Source organism: Crocodylus siamensis, chromosome 4 (assembly GCF_052110815.1).
Source record: "Crocodylus siamensis isolate JL-2025a chromosome 4, ASM5211081v1, whole genome shotgun sequence".
Lineage (NCBI taxonomy): Eukaryota > Metazoa > Chordata > Crocodylia > Crocodylidae > Crocodylus > Crocodylus siamensis.
The window spans coordinates 143,912,303-143,934,456 of NC_143398.1; the positions used below are offsets into that span (position 1 = coordinate 143,912,303).

The window sequence follows — 22,154 nt, forward strand, 5'->3', positions numbered from 1 at the left end:
TCCCCTTGGTTCAGCTGACTAAGGGAGACCACTATTTGTGCTTCAGACTGAGGGAAGCACCCCAAGTTCTTGCAGTGGGACAAGTACCCTCAAGAACTACTAGCCCTGTGTTTCCCAGGGGGCACAGGTTGAAGATCAGTCCAGACTCTGGGTGGTCATCATTACCCCCAGATTTGCAGGTGTGGTCCAAGAAGGGGGTTGGCTGGACGTTAGGTGCTCCCAGGGAGGCACCTGGAGTCTGGAAGTGGTCAGGCTCAGTGAGGCGGGTGTCTCAACGCAGGAGCATCTCCTACTGGCCCACACCTTCCACACCTAATTTTCTATAAATTGCAAGAAGCTGGGGAATTTGGATAAATGGGAGACAAAGGGCATGATGGAGGGGCCTTGCAAGGGGAGCAGTATGTGGAACGCTAGGCCCTGATCCTATTCCAACTCTCAGATAGCTAAGCGGCATGAATAACGCTCTTGGGATCCTATCCCCCCGGTAAAATATTTAAAAGTTTCCATAGGTCCCTGAATCTCTAGAAGAACCTAGGTGGAAGTAAACACCCAGGAGCTGTTCTGGATCCCTTCTGAGCACAAACAAGAAGCCATTTTCAGTTGCCTACAGAACTTTTCAGGCCAGAATCAAGGTGCCTTAATGGTTTTTTGGATGTTCTACAAGGCTGGAATAGCATTCTGTTTACTGACTAGATACCTAAAAGCCATGGAAGTGCCACATAAGCAGTCTTCCTTAGACAGAGAATAGGATCTGGGCCTTTGTCTTTTTTTCTGGAAAAGCTTGCACCTGTTACTCAGGAACCTGCAGTCGTTTTATTACTACCCTACCTTGATAAGGTAACTAAATTTATGTGAGCTGATACAAGACCTGGGAAGAAGCAAGCTGGTGAGACTTTGAGTTGGGGAGATAAGTCCATCAGGCAGATATAAAGTAGGGTGAGGATTCTGCAGCGCTTGTTCTCACAACAGAGAGAGGTCCAACCAGACACATCATGAAGTTCCTCCTGATTCTTGCCTGCCTGGGAGCAACAGGTGAGTTTCTCCTGATCTTCTAGTTGTCCTTGGGGATCAGTAATCCTCCATTGCAAGCCTCTGGCTTTCCACTCAAGTTTCTCTTCAATCCGCCCCCTTCTTTTTTCTCATTTTTTGTCCCCTTTAGACCTGTAACTCTTCCCACTGTCTCCGGGTTTCTCTCCCTTTGTCCTGGTGGCTTGACTAGACCTTACGATGACAGGCTGAGATCTATGAGGCTCTTTAGCCTGGAAAAGCACAGGCTCAGGGGTGATCTGATGGCCACCTATACATTTATCAGGGGTGACCATCAGTATCTGGGGGATAATTTGTTCACCAGAGCGCCCCAAGGGGTATCCCAAGGCACTTCATGGTGCGTCATCAGAGCACCCCAAGGGACGATGAGGTTGAATGGTTATAAACTACTGCAAGACCAGTTCAGGCTAGACATAAGGAAGAATTTCTTTACTGTCCAAGCCCCCAAGGTCTGGAACAGCCTGCCATCGGAGGTGGTTCAAGCACTTATATTAAACACCTTAAAGAGTAAATTAGGTGCTTATCTTGCTGGGATCATAGTTTCATAGTTTCTAGGGTTGGAAGGGACCTGAGTAGATCATCTAGTCGACCCCCTGCCATGGCAGAAAAGAGTACTGGGGTCAAACGACCCCAGCAAGGTGTTCATCTAACCTCCTCTTAAAAACCCCCAGGGTAGGAGCCTGCACCACTTTGCTTGGAAACTCGTTCCAGATCCTAGCCGCTCTGACCGTGAAGTAGCGCCTCCTGATATCTAGCCTAAATCTACCCTCTGCCAGCTTGTGACCGTTTTTCCTGGTCACTCCTGGCAGTGCTTGGGGGAACAGGAACTTCCCCAGTGCCTGCTGATCCCCTCTGACTAGTTTGTAACAGGCCACTAGATCCCCCCTTAGCCTTCTCTTTTGGAGGCTGAACAGGTTCAGGTCCTGTAGCCTGTCCTCGTAAGGCCTGCCCTGCTGCCCCCTGATTATGCAAGTGGCCCTCCTCTGGACCCTCTCCATGCTGTCCACATCCCTCTTGAAGTGTGGTGCCCAAAACTGGATGCAGTACTCCAGCTGCGGCCTGACCAGTGCCGCATAGAGGGGAAGGATCACCTCCTTGGACCTGCTCGAGATGCATCTGTGGATGCATGACAAGGTACGGTTGGCCTTTCTGACTGCATCCCCACACTGTTGGCCCATGTTCATCTTGGAGTCAATGATGACTCCAAGATCCTTTTCCACCTCTGTACTGACAAGAAGGGGGTTCCCCAGCCTGTAGGTATGGTGCCGGTTGTTCCTCCCCGGGTGCATCACTTTGCACTTGTCGGTGTTGAATCCCATCCTATTCTCATCCGCCCACCCTTGTAACCTGTCTAGGTCCGATTGTAGCCTATTGCTCCCTTCTAGTGTGCCCACATCCCCCCACATCTTAGTGTCATCAGCAGATTTGAACAGGGTGCTTTTTACCCCCTCGTCCAAGTCACTGATGAAGATGTTGAACAGTTCGGGCCTGAGGACAGAGCTCTGCGGAACCCACTGCCCACATCCCTCCAGGCTGAAAATGACCCATCCACCACCACTCTCTGGGTGCGGCCCTCCAGCCAGTTGGCGACCCAATTGACTGTGTGGGTGTCGGCACCACAGTCCCCCAGTTTCTTAATGAGAACAGGGTGAGAGACAGTATCAAAGGCCTTCCAAAAGTCCAGGAAGACTATGTCCACTGCTACCCCTACATCTAATGATTTTGTGATCTGATCATAGAAGGCCACCAGGTTGGTCTGACAGGACCTGCTGCTGATGAACCCATGTTGGTTGTCCCTAAGCATAAAATCCCCTGCTGGCCCCTTATGGATGCGCGCCAGAATAATTTTCTCAAACAGCTTGCCTAGGATCGAGGTAAGACTAACTGGTCTATAGTTTCCTGGGTCCTTCTTCTTACCCTTTTTGAAGGTGGGAACCACGTTTGCCCTCTTCCAGTCCTCTGGCACCACGACTGCTCGTAAAGCTGTGCCAGGGGTCCTGCTATAACCTCAGCCAATTCCTTTAGTACTTTAGGGTGGAGATCGTCTGGACTGGCTGACTTGAATACATCCAGTCCCTCCAGAAGCTCCCTAACTAGTTCCTCACTAACCCTTGGCCTAGGTGTGCCTCCCCTGGGGCCTGAGGGGGGCTCAGTGGAGGGGGGTGGCTGTTCCGGTCCCTGCTTAGGAAGATGGAGGCAAAGAAATAGTTAAACATGTTGGCTGTGTCATCTGGTGTGACGACCACATTTCCTAACGTGTCCTGCAGGGGCCCCACATTATCCGGAACCTTCTTTTTACCCCTATGTATTTAAAGAAGGACTTCTTATTGTCCTTAATCTGGGAAGCTAATCCCAGTTCCATCTCTCCCTTGGCCTTCCTGACTGCCCCCCTACATCCCTGAGCAACTGCAGTATACAGCTGCAGAATTCTATGACCCCAGCTGACTTCCTGCCCTTTGGGCGGGGGGCTGGGCTCACTGATCTTCCGAGGCCCCTTCCAGCCCTAATGTCTGAAATCTATGAAACCTGTGTTCATCTTTCTTGAATAAACACTTCAAACCAATCCCAAGAGTGCCGTATCAGGACAGGGACAGGACAAAGGTATGAAAAAACCCACAAAAGAGCTGACACCATTCATCCCAGTACTTGAACTCCCTCATCCTGGTGGTGCAGTGATGCACCAGAAAGACATTCTTCCAGACTACCCAACCCTGGGAGATTATGTTCTGATGAGTAGTCCTAAAGGACAGCTTAGGATGCTGCTTTTCTAAATGATAAGAGATTGTCTTGGAAGGCAGTGGCTTGAATTTGCCAAGAGAGGCATATCTCAAAGCAAATGAGTAAGAAAGAAAGAGACTAATATGCTGTAGCTGGAGAGGGGCTACTTCTCACCACTAACCCATCTCCTCCCTGTGACTTCCCTGATAATTCTGGAAGATGCATGGCCATTCCCTCCATTCTCTTCTGTTTGCCAGACAAATTCACTGAAAACTGAAATGTTCACCAGTATCAAGAAAGTTTTTTACTACCTCCCCCAATCCCTTTTCTGAGGGTTATGTTACACGTTACCTTTACACTGTCATAAAGATACTTAAAAGGGGAGCATTCACCCATTAAAGTGTGTTCACCCATTTTAAATACCCTCTAAGCATTTTAAAAATAAGCCAGTTGAAGTGAGGGCTATGTTTGTTCCTTCTTTGTTCCATCTTATGTAGGTCATTAGTCAGCTCCTCTACCTATAAATGTTTAATCTGCAGTCCTCCAGCATCCCAGGATGCACAGCTCCCAGCTCCTCTACCTATTTCAACCCTCCACACCTCTAGTCCCTCCTGCTCAAACACAGAGAACAGTCACTCTGTGTGATTTAAGTACAGCAAAATCATGATGCAGGGGAAGCACAGTTCTCTAGCTCCATGGTCTCACTGGCCAGTGGTTCTGTGCTCCTCATGGGGCCAGGGCTTACATGCAGGGCAACCATGCAGCTGGGAGAAGCATGCTTCCCTCACTCCCTGGTCTCATTATACAGCTCTGATAATTTCTGGCTGCTCCATTCTCAGTGTGCAGCCACTGTGTTAACTTCAGCAAGACCAGAGAGCCTGGGGAAGTATTCTTCCCACAACTCCTGGGTCTCACTAAAATAAATTCAGTGGCTCAGTGCTGAGAGCTGAAACACCTGGATTTAACCCCTGGCAGCTCTGCTGTCAGTGCAGAGCTACCAGGTTAACTGAGGTAATCCAGTGATTCTCCACCAGGGTAACATAAAATAATCCCAATCATTTCAAATAAAAATCTATAGCATTAAAAGGCCTGTTGGTGTCTTGCTGAGTTCTCTGTAACAGATGGATTGCTCTATTATTCCTCTATAGTATAAAAAATATACAAAATTACTGAAAACTAAAAGCTGGCATTTCCCTTAGGGGTGCCTCAAGTCTATCAAGGGGTGCACTGAGTCTAGTAAGGGTGCATCAAGTAGCCCCTTGGCAAGGATATTTAGATGCATCCAGTTCACTGGAAGTAGATTAGGAAAAACAAACAGCTGCTGGGAAGACATGACCAGGTACAGCCCAGGCAGACAGCAAGCACCTACCCAAGCCATGCTTAGCTCTTATGTGGAACTTATCAGTTATGTATTTCAAAGCGCTTTGCAAAGGAAGCTCACAATTTTCTCTCACATGGGGCAATAGGCAGAGTGGCTTCCCAATGCCACACAGCAAACTTAGCTACTGTGACGATGTGTAGGGGGTGCACGTGCACCCCCCGAGAGCACCAGTGCATCCTCTGACTGGCTGTGCTCGCTGCTTAGGCAATGGGCGGGGTGGAGGGGGAGGGCAGGTGGGAGCAAGCACCGGCTGGGGAGTGAAGCACTGTTGCACTCCCAGAAGCAGCCACAGCCACTTCCAGAAGCAGCTGCAGTGATTGGCCGCAGCGATCAGCCCCTGGTCAGTGAGATTGGCTGTGGAGGGACCTGGGGCCCCCACCCTGGTTGCTGACTGGTTGCTGGGGGGGCAGGTGTCCCCTCTGACCAGTCACCCATGCTTAGCTAACAGCAGAATCAGGGCTAGAATTTAGCTCTCCTGACTGACAGATTAGAACATGAACTAGACAACCCTGTTTCCACCCTGTTACCACATGAACAATATTTGGGATGAGATAATAGCATGGAGACATCTTTCATTCACTTTAGGCTGCAGCTGAGGCTCATGGGTAGAGGCTTGCCATTTCTGCCTATGCAATACTTACCATGTGGATAAATTCAGGACTTAATTCTCTAAGGCTGCTTGCAGATGTGTAAAAACAAAAACAAACCCCAGATCCCCCCAAATGGTGCTTTACCTTAAACTTGATGCATTTCCACATGCCCAGAACCTTAGCTGGACCTGGCTTGCCTGACAGCTGTATAAATTGGGCACTTTCGTGGGGCTTTTTTGGTGCCTTTATCTAATAACTGCTTGAATCAGCTTGAACTAAAATTGCCAAAAAGCCCCACTGAAGTGCCCAATCTATACAGGAGATGCAGAAACAGGTTGAACTCACGCATTGCTTTTTCTGGTAAAGTGCGTTTTGGGATTTGTTTGTTTGTTTGCTTGTGGGGTTTTGTTTTGTTTTTTTAACATCTGCAAGCAGCCAAAGGCACCTTTAACCAGCACTAATTCAACCAAGGAAAAAGCAGCATTCTCTTTACTAAGTCTCCCTTTTCCCTTCACCTTCCTCCTCTCTGCCTCTAAGCTACATTGCCATCCCACCCCTCCTCTCCCACCATGGCTCCTGGCCATGGCCCTGCTCACCAGCTGTCTAGTGGCAAATCACATTTGTTCAGGTCTGAGAGGGCATTATGCTTTAACCTGTCCTAACTTTATGACAGTGTAACATTCCACAGATTTAAAATACTTTAAAGGTAACCAATAACCACACCCTTCAGTTTACACATAGACCATGTTTCTCTTTACTAAATCACTTCAATTGCACCTAGAAAAAGCAGTCAGCATAATCAACTTCCTAGTTCCTTTCCTTAATCCTAAAGCACTGGTAAACCCCATCAGCTCATCGTGATCTTCCTTACCACCCCCCACTTCCTCGTTTGGCAGGAGAAGCAGGACACTGATATCCCATAACCTGGCTTTTAGTTCTGTTGTCCACTATTCTGGAGAGAAGTGAATATGGTAGATTGGTGGGATATAAAAATCTCAGTCTTTAGTGGTGCCTACTAGCCCTGTGCCACCCCATGCCAGTTGTTGACCACACTAGAGGATCCAAGGGAAAAATAAAGAATAAAAGGCTCAGAGAGCAACCTAGCTTAACCCATCAGTGCCCCAGGACTGGTTCTGCCCACACCCATTTACTAGGGGCTTCATACTGCAGAGTCATGCAGGTTCTGTAGTTATTTCCTAAACCACAGGGGTGCCCAATATGGACCACGGCAACTGTCAACAAGGGAGGTTCAGTCCCTGGAAAGCACTAACTTAATCAAGACCAAATGGTGACCCTCTTATTCTTCCCCATCTCACACCCTACAGAATGGTTGTCTGCTAGCAGACAACCTATGTTTGCATTTGACTGACCAGGTTGGAGTAACATTCTCCATATTTTCCTGATTCTCTTGGATAAAGTGGAAGGCAAAATTTGTGGCCCACATTCAAGAAGGTAAGAGGCCTGCAGTCCCTAATGTTTTCCTTTTTTTTCTCCTAAAAGAAAAAATATTTCATATAATGAAGATCATAAGGTGCTTCCAATAAAGGCACCATGGAATATGCTACAGTAGATAAAATTCTAGTGTCAGCTGCAAAGAAAGGTCCCTTCTTCACTGACAGGACAGCTCCAATCACTTCCAAATCCTCTACTGGCTGTTTAAACTGTGTCTAATTCCCTATTGGTCATGAAGACAAACCCCCACTGCTATTCAAATAATACTGCTGCCAGGGCTAAAAATGGAAGAATAACTTGTCCCTGAAGCAGCTCAACGTGACAGCTCTGAGTGATCCTCAAGATACCAAGCAGGGCCTGGCACTAGGGTCCTGCAACCCTGCCAGGACTTACCACTTTTTCCCTTCATTTCATCCTGCAAATACAGATGGACTGGCAAGGCTGTACAACTGCAGAAAAAGACCTGGGGATTACAATAGATCACAAACTGAGTATGACCCAACAATGTACAAAAAGGCCAACAGCATAATGGGCTGTATTAATAGGAGCCCCACTTGCAGATCAAGGCAAGTGATCCTTCTATTCCATTCAGCACTGATGAGGCCTCATCTGGAGTACTGTGCACAGTTTTAGGCACAGATTTCAAGAAAGATGCAGAGACATTATAAAGTCAAGCAAAGAGCAACAGAAATTATTAGGGGCCTGGGAAGCATGACCTACCAGGGAAGGCTGAAAGAACTATGGTTATTTAGCCTAGAGAAGAGAAAACTGGGTGGGGAGGAGGGGGGCATTGATAACTGTCTTTAAAAACCTGAAAGGTGATTATAAAGCAGATAGAGGCAGACTTTTCTCTGTGGCAACAGGGCACAGAACAAGGAGCAAGGGCAAGCAAGGGCCTCAAATTGTAGGAGAAAAAATGTAGGTTTGTGATTAAGAAGAACTTTCTTGTTAGGAGGGTAGTTAAGCATTGAAACAGGCTACCCAGATAGGTTCTGGTATCTCCATCCTTGGACATGTTTAAGAGCAGGTTAGACAGGCATGTCTGGGATGGTTTGGATAGAGATTGTCCTGGCTCTGGCAGGAGGTTGGACTAGATTTCCTGAGGGCCCTTCCAGCCTTTCTTTTCTGTGTTTCTGTAATTCTATAGGACAAGAGGCTCTCCCACCTGCTGTCCAGCTAGTTCCTTCACCTGGCAGGCAGGGATGGCTGCAGGGGCCAGAAATTTGGCAGCAAGAGGAGTGACAGCTGTCAGAAAGGAGCAGCATTGCTGAACTCCAATCCTGTTTTCCTCCTGAGCTAATAAAACATTTTGTCACAGCTATTTGGCATGGAAGGCAATAGGACGTAAAACAGGGGTAATTCCAGAGAGTCCTCAGAAATGTGGAAGCAGCTCCTAAACTACAAACATGTTGGGTTACTGCTAAATCTTTGGTAGTTCACTGGATGCTGCTGCATTTCAGCTCACTGCTCAGAGGTACTGTTATGATACCCAGTTTCCCTGTTTCCTTCAGTTGCTTTCCCTGTTGACGATGACGATGACGACGACAAAATTGTTGGAGGCTATGCCTGTCCTAAGGGCTCTGTGCCCTACCAGGCCTCCCTGAATGCTGGGTACCACTTCTGTGGGGGTGCTGTCATCAACAGAGAATGGGTTGTGTCAGCCGCACACTGCTACAAATCGTGAGTGACAATGATCATGTTCTGCTCTGTCTGACAGCCAGGAACACTCCAGTTGAGATCCCTTTGGGTCTCCCAAATGAATCAGATTTGGACCTAGCCAAGACCCCAAGAAGGGCATATCCATAGTGGTAAATCTAAATCATACCGCGTGTGATGTGGATGATGTGGAAGCAGGGACTGCCTCTTCTCCTGTACCTCTTAGGTCCTCAGCACTGTATTAGTAGGGCTTCTTGGCATTCCCAGCCACTGCACTTCCCAGGATCACAGAGGCAACTAAAACCCCAGATTTTAGTAGCAGTTAAGGCCAGAGAAAAAGCTGAGCATAATAGAGAGGGTGCAGCAGCATGAGCAGCATTTACCCCATGAGTTTTAGGGCTGTGCTGAAACAGCAGGGATTAATATCATTACTATAGGGCTTACAAGAAGCCTTGCAGGCCAGATGACCCATCTCCATGGGAACCAGCTTATGGGACATAACCTTGACACCCCTGCTGTAAAGCATCCACCACTTCCACCACTTCCACTGTCAGAAAAAGCACACTGGGTTGGACGGGCCTTGGCTTGACCCTCTATGACAATCCTACAGTCCTTGTGGCATGCTGTTTCTGTCTTTCCTAGGTGTGACTGGAGGACTATGGACAGTGTGAACTGGTCCTTTCATATTACAAACAAGTGTGCATCTTAAGTCTAGTGGCCTACTGAGCTCTGAGAGTAGAGGAGACAGGGATGCAGAAGGTCAGGGGATTTCCTAATTCTGCAGGACATGTCACAGAAAGATCCTCCCCAGTGCAACACCTCCTGGCTTGCTCTCCAGCCCTTGAATTCTTTTGTACAGAAACTGGAACTGAGGGCCCCAGCTGGACATCTACTGGATTATATAACACCTCAGTCTACTAGCATTGCAGTCTAGCTGTGGAAATGTCCACATGGCTATTGAGTCTGCACAGTAGGCTACATATAAGCTGAGCAGCTATGCAGCTAGATACGCACATACCAGAAAAAAGGAGGAGGAGGAGCTCCCATCATATAGCCCTGATGGTGCTGAGTTGTTAGGCACCTGGCCAAGAAAGGGACATTCCACTTCAAGCCCTCTTAACTTGAGAGGCGTGAACTTGAATCTCTCCAGCTTTCCCAACACAGTGCTTTAGACACCATGCTACACGACACACCATTAGACCCTTCTTTAGCCTTTGTTTTGAATCTGGGCTCTTTGGCAGCCAAGAGAGGGAGGTATGTAGAGCTGGGAGGAAGCAAGCAGGTTCAAGGGTATGTGGCTCAGTGAAGCAGATGTTGCCCTGAAGGGGAGCAGTCCCTCCGTTCTAACTAGAGTAGGGGTGGGCAAAATGTGGCCAGGGGCCAGATGTGGCCCACCAGGCCATTCTGTTTATCTGCCCCGGTTGCCTGTCAGGCAGCCCTCGGTGGCTTGCTGAAACTCAATAAGCGGCCCTCCACCTGAAATAATTGCCCGCCCCGATAGAGCCTTGCTCCAAAGAGACAGAACCTCCTCTGCCCCATACTAGCTTTAGCCAATGCAATGCAATCTGCAGTGGCTCAGGTCCAACCAACTCCCCTGTTCCTCAGATACAACGTTTTATCCCAAGAATCAAGTAGTAGGGGAGGCCTTCCATTCTCCCCTTGTGTCTAATACCTGTTAGTTATGGATTTTTGATAGACATCATGTTGTGACTTATACAAGCCCAGCATACACACATATGGATCCACATATGGTATTTACTTGAATCCAAGACGAGGTGTGTATCTCCCCCCCATCCCCAGTCAGAATGGAGTGGGGGAAATCCCTTGTCTTGGATTTGAGTACCAGCCCTGGGAAGGTGGCAGCTCAGCTCTGGCTTTGTCCCTGGGCTCAGGGCTGAAGCCAGACCTGAGCCACAGACTGTCTCCAGATAGAATGGCTCATTTGGTGGGAGAGGGGGCATACAGCCTTGGGGGAGAGTGGGGGTTACTGCAAGGAAAGCAACTTGCAGCCTGCCCCCTGCAGGGGAATCATCTTCAATTCAGAGTTGACTTTGGTTTGGTTAAATACGGTACCTGCCTGGCCAGAGCATGGCCTATTAAGCATGCTTCATAGGTAGGCGGATGCTCGTGCATCCTCAGTGCAAGGTTAATATAATTGCAAAATGTGCATATATGCCAATAATACCACCTGCGTGGCTGGCTGCTGTTCAGGCACAGAGTGCAATAGGATTCCACCCCAATGTCTCCGCTCTTTCTCATACAGACACTGAGGCACTCGCAGTGGCCACCTCTATCATTGTTTCTGTGCTTAACTGCTGCTGTATTGCACTGTTAATTTTGCAGCCGCATCCAGGTGAGGCTGGGAGAGTACAACATCGACCGGGAGGATGGGACTGAACAGTTCATCAATTCCGCAGCAGTCATTCGACACCCGAAATACAACTCACGGACCATAGATAATGACATCATGCTGATCAAACTGGCAACCCCAGCAACCTTGAACTCTCGTGTCTCAACCGTCCCACTTCCCACAGCCTGTCCAGCTGTTGGGACAACATGTTTAATTTCCGGGTGGGGAAACACCCTCAGCAGTGGCAGTGAGTACCACACAGACAATGTGCAGTTCCTTCCCACTAGTTCCAGCATGGGACTCCCATACATATTAATCCCACCTGGCAGCCCCCCCATATGCCAGGAATGACCTGACCATATAACCCCATCAAGCCCTCTCAGTCATGACCTTCAATAACCTGTTCTACCCTACTGCAATCATTGGTATCCTCACACTTCTACTGAATGGCTCTTTCTTCCCTTTACTTTGTTATATTCTCTAAGCCAGATTTCCTTCTGTTTTATGCTAAGTGGACTTCTGAGTTGCTAAGATGACCATGAATCTTCTGCCCTTGCTCTTGGCAGGTAATTATCCTGAGATACTCCAGTGTCTGAAAGCTCCAGTCCTGTCTGACACCCAGTGCAAAAATGCTTACCCAGGACAAATCACCAGCAGCATGATGTGCATAGGATTCGTAGAAGGTGGCAAAGACTCCTGCCAGGTGAGCACCCTTTATGTGTTTCACTCTGCCCTGAAGGGCACAAGCTGCTCCAGTCCCTCACGTTCCACTGATTCTGCCAGGACTCTGAGAATCGAGGTGCAAACTGCAGGCTATTTCACCTCTGGGACACCAGCTCCAATGCATGCTCTGACTTGTGTGGGATGCGTTATGGAGAGAGGGTAGAGACTGAGGTATAAGGAGCTCTGAGTGGTGTCCAGCCTTCAGTCTCAGATCAGCAGGAACTGGATGCAGAGCACTTTTCACCCAAACCTGAAGCTCCAGCTAATGCTCTGGGGAGAGGCAGTCAACAGAAGAAACAGTCACAATGCTGAGATGTCCCTTACCTCACCCTCCTCCTACCCATCAGATACACAGGAGCCTGTGGACTTTGCCCCTTATCCAGTGCTCTCTGAGTTCATCTGGAGCTGGGTGGGAACCCTCCTATATTAGACCCATGGCATCAGCTGCCTGCATGAGAGTGTGCAAGTAACCCCTAAACCCTCTTCCTTACAGGGCGATTCTGGTGGTCCAGTTATGTGCAATGGGCAGCTCCAGGGGATCGTTTCCTGGGGAAGAGGCTGTGCCCTGAAGGGTTACCCTGGTGTCTACACTAAGGTCTGCAAATTTACTACCTGGATCAAGGACACCATTGCCCGTAACTGAAGCATCCATCTCTTTGTTTCTTTGGGGCATTTCCATCTCTCCCCGTTTATTCATCTTCAAAAAGAAAATAGTGCAAATAAAAATGCCCTTGAGTTGCACGGGTCATTTTTCTTGATCACAATCATACATACCAGGGGCTCCCTGCATCCCTTCTCTCCAAAAACCTCCTTCAGTGACCCCTTCCCATCCCCATCTAGGGCAGGGGTTCTCTGCAGCACTCCCACCTGCTTACTCATGCCAAGGACTCTAGGTGTCATGTCTGTGTTACTGAATACTCCATTTAACTGCATAGTCTAGGGAGGGGGGAAACCCTAAGCACTTACCCAGGGCACATACCAACCCAAACCTCAATGCAAACGATGAGAATCACTGGCAGGAACAGCCAGCACCAAGCTGCTTGCACCTCACTAAGGATCATTACTTTGTTTCGCAGAGCCCCACCACATGCAGCATCTCCACCCCTAGCACAGCTGATGGCACAGAATGACCTGAAGATTTTGGAAACAGGTGCTCCCTCTGCAAAGCAGTAGGGTGACCTCAGAGGCCAGTTCACTTGTGGGACCAGTTAGGAGGTTTCAAACCTCCTCAGCAGGTCAGAGATCCCCAGGCCATGGCTCATATTGCCTGAAGGGGAAGAGGCTCAGCCCCTTTCCTGCTAAAGGACAAGGCTCTCAGATGAGACAGGGGCCTGGAGGACCAGTTGGACAAGGCCCTCAGACTGTGGTGTGCAGAGGAGCCAGGGAGAGGTATTCAGATAGTCCCAGGGTTGGGGATCATGAAGACCCATATTACTAAAACACATGGGGAGGCTGCATGGGAGAGGGCCCCTTGGATGCAGGAAAGAGGAATCAGAAATCCTTGGATGGACCAACCCCTTTCCCCAGTCACAGCATGAGCACAGGAAGGGAGGACATGACATTTTCTCTGCCTCTCTACTTTCACTGTAGAAACAGTCTTAAAAGTCTTCCCTTTAAGATTTCGGTACCTAATTTATGTGGTGGTTAAGAGGGGATGCTTCCATAGCCCCTGCTTTGCTCCCCCTCTCCCCAGCAAGTGGGTGAAGAGCGTACACTTCCAGAGACTGCTCATTTATGACCAGATTGCAAGTCAGCACCTGCACACCTCTGCCTTTGAACTCTCTACCTCCCTAGTCAGAAACTGGGCTGGAATCTGTAACCCATTCATAAAACACCCTCCAATTTGCCCCTTGATGCCCTGAGGTCTCCAACTCCTCCCTCAAGGCACATCAGTTTCCTCCTCACACCCTGAGTTCAGAGTTGTGGCCCAGGCAATGATGCAGGATGGACAAGGGCTCCTTGGCTAGAGCCCTGGTGAGGCAGTGGGTGTAGCAAAGGTTTGGTGCTTGCCAGTGCTTATCATTCCCCTGGCATGTATGGACTTGTTTAGAGGGTAATTCAGTTTCCCTTCATACCTCTAAATGCCAGTTCTCTAGCCATCTGCTTGGCTGCTTTAGGACCTGGCTTTACGCTACGGGTACATAAATGTATGTGCATAAACTGATCACATACAGTAGGTCACACGCAGGCCAGGTACATTCATGGTGACATGTCCATGAACCTCAGCATGAGCTCCAAACAATGAACAGAGAAGAGGGGGAGGAGAGTCCTCCCATGTTTCTGTCCCAGTATGAGATGTAAGGGTTGCTGTCCTGGTAGCTGAAGATCCAAGGTCCATGTTCCCTTCATCTAAAACGCTTTGAACCTTGTGTTCTGCCAGCACAGTGCTCTAGCCTCTAATATAAGGGGGGGGGGTGTGGGGGGGGGGAGACGTGTGTGGGGAGGGGGGCTGCCTGGGTGCTAGGTCCTGGAAGCAAGCTGGGAGTGAGGGGAGGGGGAGGGAGAGAGAGGCAGGGGGCACATGCTGCATAGCTCATCCAGTCCACAGCTGCCCCTGCACGGCTCTGCACAGGCCAAGTTACAGGAGCAGCTGTGGACCGGGCAAGCTCTGCTGCACATAGCTTCTGGTGGGGCTGTTCCCAGGGTGGCTGCAGCTGGTCAGGTGGTACTCTACTCCCCTTGCTTCCACTGGGAGCTGCCCCGCCAAAGCTACCTCCCAGCCTGCCTGGAGCAACATAGCAGGGGCAGGAGTGGGAGGAGGAGCTGCTGTTGGAGGTGAGGGGAGCAGAGCAGCACCTGTCTAGCTTTAGCTGCACCGGGATCAGCCCTGCTGGAAGCTACATGTGCTGGCTGGGGCCTAGGACAGCAGGACTGCTCTGGTCTGCCAGAGCCCTGCACACTAAGGCAGGAGCTGCCCCACTAGGCCAGATCCAGCCTTTGACTGCATTTGGCTTCCAACAGAGGGTCAGAAGAAATCCAGAAGAGCCAGGTTGGTTGTGCTTGTGGCAGAAAGCCACCTTGGTTTCTCCCCAAATTCTCTTCCCTGTAACAATGAGATCAAGATGGGCCCATCACAGAGGATTCACACCGCAGCCTGTTTCTTTAGGTAACTTGAGCTGGCTGCATTCCTGAGGGAGGGGGGAAACCTGCTCCCTCTGCCTACGTGACTGGCATCAGCCACCTGGGTGAGGGGCATCTACCTGGTGGGCTGGAGTCTGCCCGGTAACTGGTGATGTATTTCAAATTGGTTGGCAGAGAGCCAACCGGAGCTGGCCTCCGCTGGGCCAGGTGAATGAGGTCACAGGGGCTTTATAAGTTTGGACTGCCCAGGAGGTGGAGCAGCAGCCATGCAGGGGACACAGAGAAGCCTTACCATCTGAAACTGGCTCTCTCTCACCCCAAAACTCACGAGCTGAAAACTGCCTGCCTCCAGAGGGGAAACTTCACCAGCCTATGGAAGATGCTTGTGAGTAAGCTACTCAAGATCTGATTACATATTTAGCTGGCAGTAACTCAGATGTGTGATCAAAAGGCTGCCTCAGCCAGACTGTTTGCTCTTTAGGATTTCTAGGATATTGCTCAATCTTGTACCCTATTTTCCCTGTAATCGGTAAAGTCCTCCTTTGTGACTGGTGTGGGAGACTTATTGAGGGGTGGGTCTAAATTATGCCTAAGAGACCCCTTAGGTCTGCGGACTAAGGGAGACTGTACTTTTTGCCCCCGGACTTGGGGAAGTGCCCCAAGTGCCTGTACTGGGTAAAGTGCCTGTAGGACATTAGGCCTGTGTTTCCCCAAGGACACAGGGCCGAGAGTGAGTCCATTCTTGGGGTGGTGGCAGCTATGTTACCCCCAGGCTAGCGAGTGTGTTGCAGGAAGGGAGTCGGCCGGAGATAAGGCGCCCCTAGGGAGGCATTCGGAGCCTGGAAGGTGGTCGGGCGCAGGGAGGTGGGCGGCTCAACACAGGAGTGCCCCCTACTGGCCCACCACAGTGCTTACCATCTTCGGAGCTAAACTACAATCATAATCTATCAGGAAAAGTACTCCCAATATCTAGGTAGAGCCTTGTACCCTCAGTCAGCAGCATACCCTGAACACTGACGGTTTGCCTTGGTGGAGATATTGTAGCAGAGCCCACAGGTAGAGATGACCTTTCTGGATCACTTCTAAGCATGTGCAAGTAGCCCAGTCCAATTGCCTGTAAAACTTTGCACACCAAAGACACTCAAGGAATCCAGCCCCCTTAGTGGTTTTGTGGCTATTCTGCAAGATGGAATGGGATTGCAGTTAGTGACTTTGATCAGGGCTTTCCAACTCATGGTGTCAGGGCTATGTGGCAGAAAGCCACCTTGGTTTCTCCCCAAAATCTCTGCCCTGTGACTATGTGAGTAGAGGGGCCAGCACAGAGGATTCACACCTCAGCCTGTCTCTTTAGGTAACCTGAGCTGGCTGCATTCCTGAGGGAGGGGGGAAACCTGCTCCCTCTGCCTATGTGACTGGCATCTGTTACCTGGGTGAGGGGCAGCTACCTGGGGAGCTGGAATCTGCCCGGTAACAGGTGATGTATTACAAATTGGTTGGCTGACAGCCAACCGGGGCTGACTTCCACTGGACCAGGTGAATGAGGTCACAGGGGCTATATAGGTTGGGGGTGGGGAGGAGGCTCTCTCTTCAGCCATGAGGTAAAGCAGGGGAGACAGAGAAGCCTTACCATCTGGACCTAGCTCTCTCTCTCACCCCAAGACTCCAGAGGGGAAACTCAACCTGCCTCTGGAAGATGCTTGTGAGTAAGCTACTCAATCTGATTAGATATTTAGCTGGCAGTAACACAGATGCGTGATCAAAAGGCTACCTCAGCCACACTGTTTGCTCTTTAGCAATATCTTTTTCTAAGATATTGCTGAATCCTGTACCCTAGTTTACCCTACCCCTTGTAATCAATAAAGTTCTCCTTTTTGACTGGGGTGGGAGACTTATTGAGGGGTGGGTCTAAATTATGCCTAAGAGACCCCTTAGGTCTGCGGACTAAGGAAGACTTTATTTCTTGCCCCTTGACTTGGGGAAGTGCCCCAAGTGCCTGTACTGGGTCGAGTACCTGTCGGACTATTCGGCCTGTGTTTCCCCGAGGACACAGGAATGAGACAGTCCCTTCTTGGGGTGGTGGCATCTATGTTACCCCCAGACTAGCGAGTGTGCTCCAGGAGAGGGGTCGGCCAAGCATAAGGTGCCCCTAGGGAGGCGTTCGGAGCCTGGAAGGTGGGCGGGCGCAGGGAGGTAGGCGGCTCAACGCAGGAGCGCCCCTTACTGGCCCACCACAGGCTATATGTGGACTCTGAAAGTTTGCCTAGCCACCACAACCTTGCTCACCCGCAGGTGCACCTGGCCCAGCAGCCAGGAGGAGGCTGGAATACCCACACATCCCATACAGCGAAGGGATCCAGGCTGCCTATGCTGTATGGAGGTGTGGGGGGTGCTTCTTGCATGGCATGTGCAGCCAACAGTGTGGGACCTGGACTGTCCATACTGTGTGTGCAGTAGAGAGGGGTGTTGGGCTTCCTAGACAGAACACGGACAGGAGACGGAGAGATGGGCTTCCTGCACTGTGCACACAATGTAGGAGGGTAGTGAACAACCCATGTGATGTAGGAGGGCCAGGCACCTGCGTTCCAGCCCCCATGGTGTATGGGCCCTGGGTCTGCGGCCCCTGATCGCTTGAAAATTGGCCAGCCCTCAGACAACTGAAAGCCAGGTATGTGCCATGTAAAAGGCCTCTCATCTGGGCCTTCATCTTTCCCTTTGGGAAATCCCTCTAGCCATTTCCTCACTTCCTGTCTCCAGTTGCTAACTAAATATTTCCAAGCTGATGCAAGATCCTGGGAAACAGCGACTTGGTAGGAGTGGAGAGATTAACTCCTTCCAGAAGTATAAAGCAGAGGGAGGTTTCTACACCACATGGTCTCGCAGCAGATATCTGCAGACATACCATGAAGTTCCTCCTGATCTTGCCTACCTAGGAGCAGCTGGTGAGTTTTGCAAACCCTATCTTATTCACAGGATCCTCCAATTGTCCTCAGACTTCAGTGATTCTCTGTTGTAGGCTCTGGCTTTCTATACCTATCAAGTTTCTCTGCCTTTCTTTCAGTCTTCCCTTTATCCTATTTTTCTCATGTTTGTCCCCTTCAGACCTGTAACTCTCTCTGCATTTCTCTGCCTTTGCTTACATTATTTGAACAAAAACTCCATTCAAGCAGCCAAGAATGCCACGTCAGGACAGGGACAGATCAAGGTATGAAACAAACCATCCCCAGCCTCTTCAGCCAGTGCCCATTTTCCTGGGAGCCAAAACATCAGCTCATCTCATAAACAGAGCAGCAAGCCAACTTGCCATTTTGCCATACTTGTCCACTTTCTCTTGGCCTTTGCTGACAACAGAAACACTGCACAAGGATTTATATTGAAGCTGGAGTTGAGCAGAGTTGTGCTTGAGAACAGCCCAAACAGTGGTTCTGCCACAAATAATGTCAAGCTGTCATGATATTATCAAGGGTCTTGTGTTGTGGGTCTCAAGGAAGACACTCACCACAAATTCAGCCTTCCTTACTAATGTATGTATACTGTCTTTCAGTATCGGAAAAAGCCCAAAAGCTGTGTCCATAATCCTGGCAATGCTGCATCGGACCTTTCATCTCAGAGGCCATCAGGTCTCATGCAGGAAAGATAGCTGAGCAGAGGGCAAACAGCAGCTCCAGAATCCCATCTGACACGGAGGAGATTCTCGGGTAGCAGTTTTGCAAACTCTGCCCTACAGCTGGCTCTGACACAGAGTTGACCATAAAATAGCTGATACCATCCACCCCAGTGCTTGCAGGGAACTATCTCATCTTGGACACAATCTTCTGGATCAGGGTCATCCAACTGATGGCCAGCATGTGTCCTGCCAGCTACAGTTCACATGAGATGCCCATCTCTCCCACTGCCATGTGTCAGGGGTCTGTGCACCACCTGTGCAGCAGGAGCAGGGGGCCATGTGCTTCCAGCACAACTTGCATAGTGAAGATGATCCCAGGGGCATTGCCTCTCAGTGTGAAGCCTGTGTAATATGTGACCCAGGGCCACACGACAGGACTGCATTGGACAGCACTGGTCTAGTTGAACCAAACCTGAGAAATGCTGTTCTGAAGAACACTGCTTTTGGCTTGGTGCTTTCCTCAGTTCTCCTCCACTCTGCAGGAATACAGTGACCTGAATCTGCCAGTGGGAGACATGCCTTAAAGCAGGGACATCAAACTCACCTTGGGCTCCAGGCTGGCTCCAGACTGCAAGGCTCCTTGTGAGTTAGATCCAACCCCAGGCATGAGGGCTGCCACAATGCCTACGCAGGGTCCAGAGGTGGTAGGGGCAGCAGCAAGTCCTCTGGTGGCCTGGTGGGCCAAATATAGAGGTTCTGTGGGCCAAATCTAGCTCATGAGCTAGGTTTCACACTCTTGCCTTAAAGCAAATGTACATATAAGACAGAGCCTCAGGTACTGTCATGGCACTAGTAGGTGCATCCATCCTCCTGTGCTCCTCCATTAACCCTTTTTCCTCTTTGTGCTCTTCCTTGGTAAGTCTGGAGAAGTGACCGGTTCCTCCTGCCTACTGCACAAACCTGTGAGAACTGTGAAGCCAACAGAAGCATCAAAAGTGGTTGTGGCTTCACATGCCAAATCCCCTTCTTTGCCTGTCGAGGCATCTCTGCTGCGTGCAGAGAGGCGACAGGAATGCCTTCACTGTCTTCATCCCTTCCCTCAGTCTTATGGCCCTCACCCTAGAGCCATAAACAAACTCAATTTCCTACGGTCAATTCAGCAAGTAAATTATGGCCTAAAATACCTATAGTCCCAGCAAGGCTCAGCACAGTCTCTAAGTGCAACAGCAGACAAAGGTGGACTCTGAACTTCTCAGTCCCAATGCCTTGTTCTTATTTATGTTACCTGGTGCTCCAGATACTGAAAATAATTGTAGGAGGGGTCAAAAAATAGGCCCCGTTTTCCATGCTGCCACCTGTGCAAGCACACTATATTTGTAAATGGCAATAACTATCAGCAAGGTAGTTTCTAGGGAAAGCACTGACCTGATCAAACACCAGAATGTGATCCTCTGCTTGCTTCAGCTCCTCTACTGACCTTCCAAAGTGAAACTGCTTCCCCATCAGTCAGGCAGGAAAACCAGCAGTGCTGCTGGTGTTTAAATGCAACTGCTACTCATAAGGAGGTTTGTTCCTGAATCACGTTGCTGTGACAGTCCTGATTGATACTCAACATGTCAGCAAGGCCTGGTATTAGGAGCCTCTAACCCTACTGTGTCCTGCTGCTCTCTCCTTTCCTAGTCCCCTGTACTTCTGGGCACAATTCCACATGAAGAATAGGCCCTGCTCTGCCAAAACCATGACCCCAAGCAAGGGAACCCAGCCCTTACTTATGAGGCATCCCCTCTACAGTGTTAAGGAACTGCAAAGTAACTGACTGTTCCTTTGGGTAACATGGACCTCTATAACCTGCTCCTTCACTCCAAGTATTTTACCACCCTGTGCTCACTTTCCCGTCATCTTCCCCAGTCACTGTGCCTTGGGTCAGGGGGGCAGAAATACTTAGCACCAAAGGATCAAAGCCAAGAACATCAGTCTGTGCCCCACTGAGTACAACCCAAGATCCACCATCTGTGCAGAGACACTTATGTACCTGGGTGTCAAAAAACCTCTGCATTGATTATTTTACACCATAAAAAGAGTCCCTTTTCTAGCCCAAAACATAAGGCTCACTGCCATATGAGCAAGAGGAATAGGTGAGAAATTCTAGAGATGGTGTCAATATGATGGGGTCACATTCCTTTTTTCTTCCCCTAAGCTAATATGCTTGCTGTTTCCCTCCACTGCTCTCTTCCACCTGACAGATTGCAGTATGTTAGTAGTAGGTAGCCTAGCTATGTAAAGCACTTCAGGGCCGCTCAAGATTTAAGGCATGACAGAAATGCCCAACTCTGTCTCTCTGGCAGTACAGCATCACAGCTGTTGCACTCCAATCCTCTTCTAATCCTCTAGTCCTCTTAATCCTCAATCAGAAAATTATGCATCACACCCACCTTCCTGAGGGCCATACGTATAATATATGGAAGACTCATGGGGAGTCTTCAGCGAGGTAAAGGAAGTTCCCGATATACCAACACTTTGGGCTTTTGCCAGTTCCCTGGGGGCTTACTGGATGCTGTGGCATTTCAGATCACTCTGCTCTGAGATACTGTTCTGATACCCAGTTTCCTTCTTTCCCTCAGTTACTCTTCCTGTTAAAGAATGAGGATGACAAAGGGTCATCCTTTTTACCTGCCCAAAGGGTTCTGTGCCCCATCAGGCATCCCTGAATCCTGGATACCACTTCTTTGGGGCCTCCCTCAACTAGCAATTGGTTGCATCAGCTGCTCACTGCTAGAAATCCTGAGTGATAAAGACAGAATCATAGAATCAGAAGGGACGTGTACGATCACCAAGTCTGGTCCCCTGCCATAGGCAAGAAGTTTTGGGCTCAGATGAGCTTGGCAAGGTGCTCACATTCTACCTGTCTGACAAGCACAAACTGTCCAGGTGAGATCGCTTTGGGTTCACCAGCTAATCAGATATTACCTAGACAGGACCCTTGGGCCAGAGCAATAACAGCGTCTAGCAAGGTGTGATGTGGATGATGCAGAAGAGAGTACTGCCTCCTACTGCCCACTCTCCTTTGTCCCTATCAGCTTGAGCATTGTGCCAGCAAGATGCTCCTCTCTACTCCCAGCCACTGCAGGTCCCAGGAAGCTGCTCTCTGTGTATAGATTCACGGTTGGCCACCTGTCTAGGCCAATTTCTGAACCTGTTAGTAATGTTCTGTCCCTCTTCAGGTGCTCTAGAACAGTAGTTCTCAACCTTGTTAGACTCAAGGCACCCCTTGGAAAATGTCAGGTTTATTTTCACGTGTTTTTTGACTATGGTAAAATAATAAAGCAATTCTTGTGTCGCAAAGAATTCAGAAAGACCACAGTGGGTCAGATTTTTTTTTATCTTATGGATTCCTGTATGATACCTCTGGGTTTTGTCTTGTGAATCACGTCTGCACACCTAACAGTGCTAATGTAATGTGGTGCCCCATGGCATACTTGAAAAAAATCAAGCTACCCCATGGTGCCACAACACCCTGGTTGAGAAGCACTGTTCTAGTCAGGTCTATTTTGT

The 22,154-nt window shown here is 49.5% G+C and overlaps 1 protein-coding gene across 1 annotated transcript; it reads left to right on the forward strand.

Moving 5' to 3' along the window:
* Positions 1 to 992: 992 nt before the first annotated feature.
* LOC149866683 (serine protease 1-like) lies at positions 993 to 12,560 on the forward strand. The gene is made up of 5 exons (XM_090044014.1): positions 993 to 1,032; positions 8,700 to 8,868; positions 11,188 to 11,441; positions 11,761 to 11,897; positions 12,411 to 12,560. The coding sequence occupies exons 1-5, from the start codon at positions 993 to 995 to the stop codon at positions 12,558 to 12,560; spliced, it is 750 nt and encodes a 249-aa protein (XP_089900140.1).
* Positions 12,561 to 22,154: the final 9,594 nt, after the last annotated feature.

Bases quoted from the DNA above. Each gene is read 5' to 3' on its own strand.
- LOC149866683 (XM_090044014.1), top strand. From the start codon at position 993: ATGAAGTTCCTCCTGATTCTTGCCTGCCTGGGAGCAACAG. The intron at 1,033-8,699 runs GTGAGTTTCTCC...TGTTTCCTTCAG, and splicing joins TGCCTGCCTGGGAGCAACAG to TTGCTTTCCCTGTTGACGAT. The intron at 8,869-11,187 runs GTGAGTGACAAT...TTAATTTTGCAG, and splicing joins GCCGCACACTGCTACAAATC to CCGCATCCAGGTGAGGCTGG.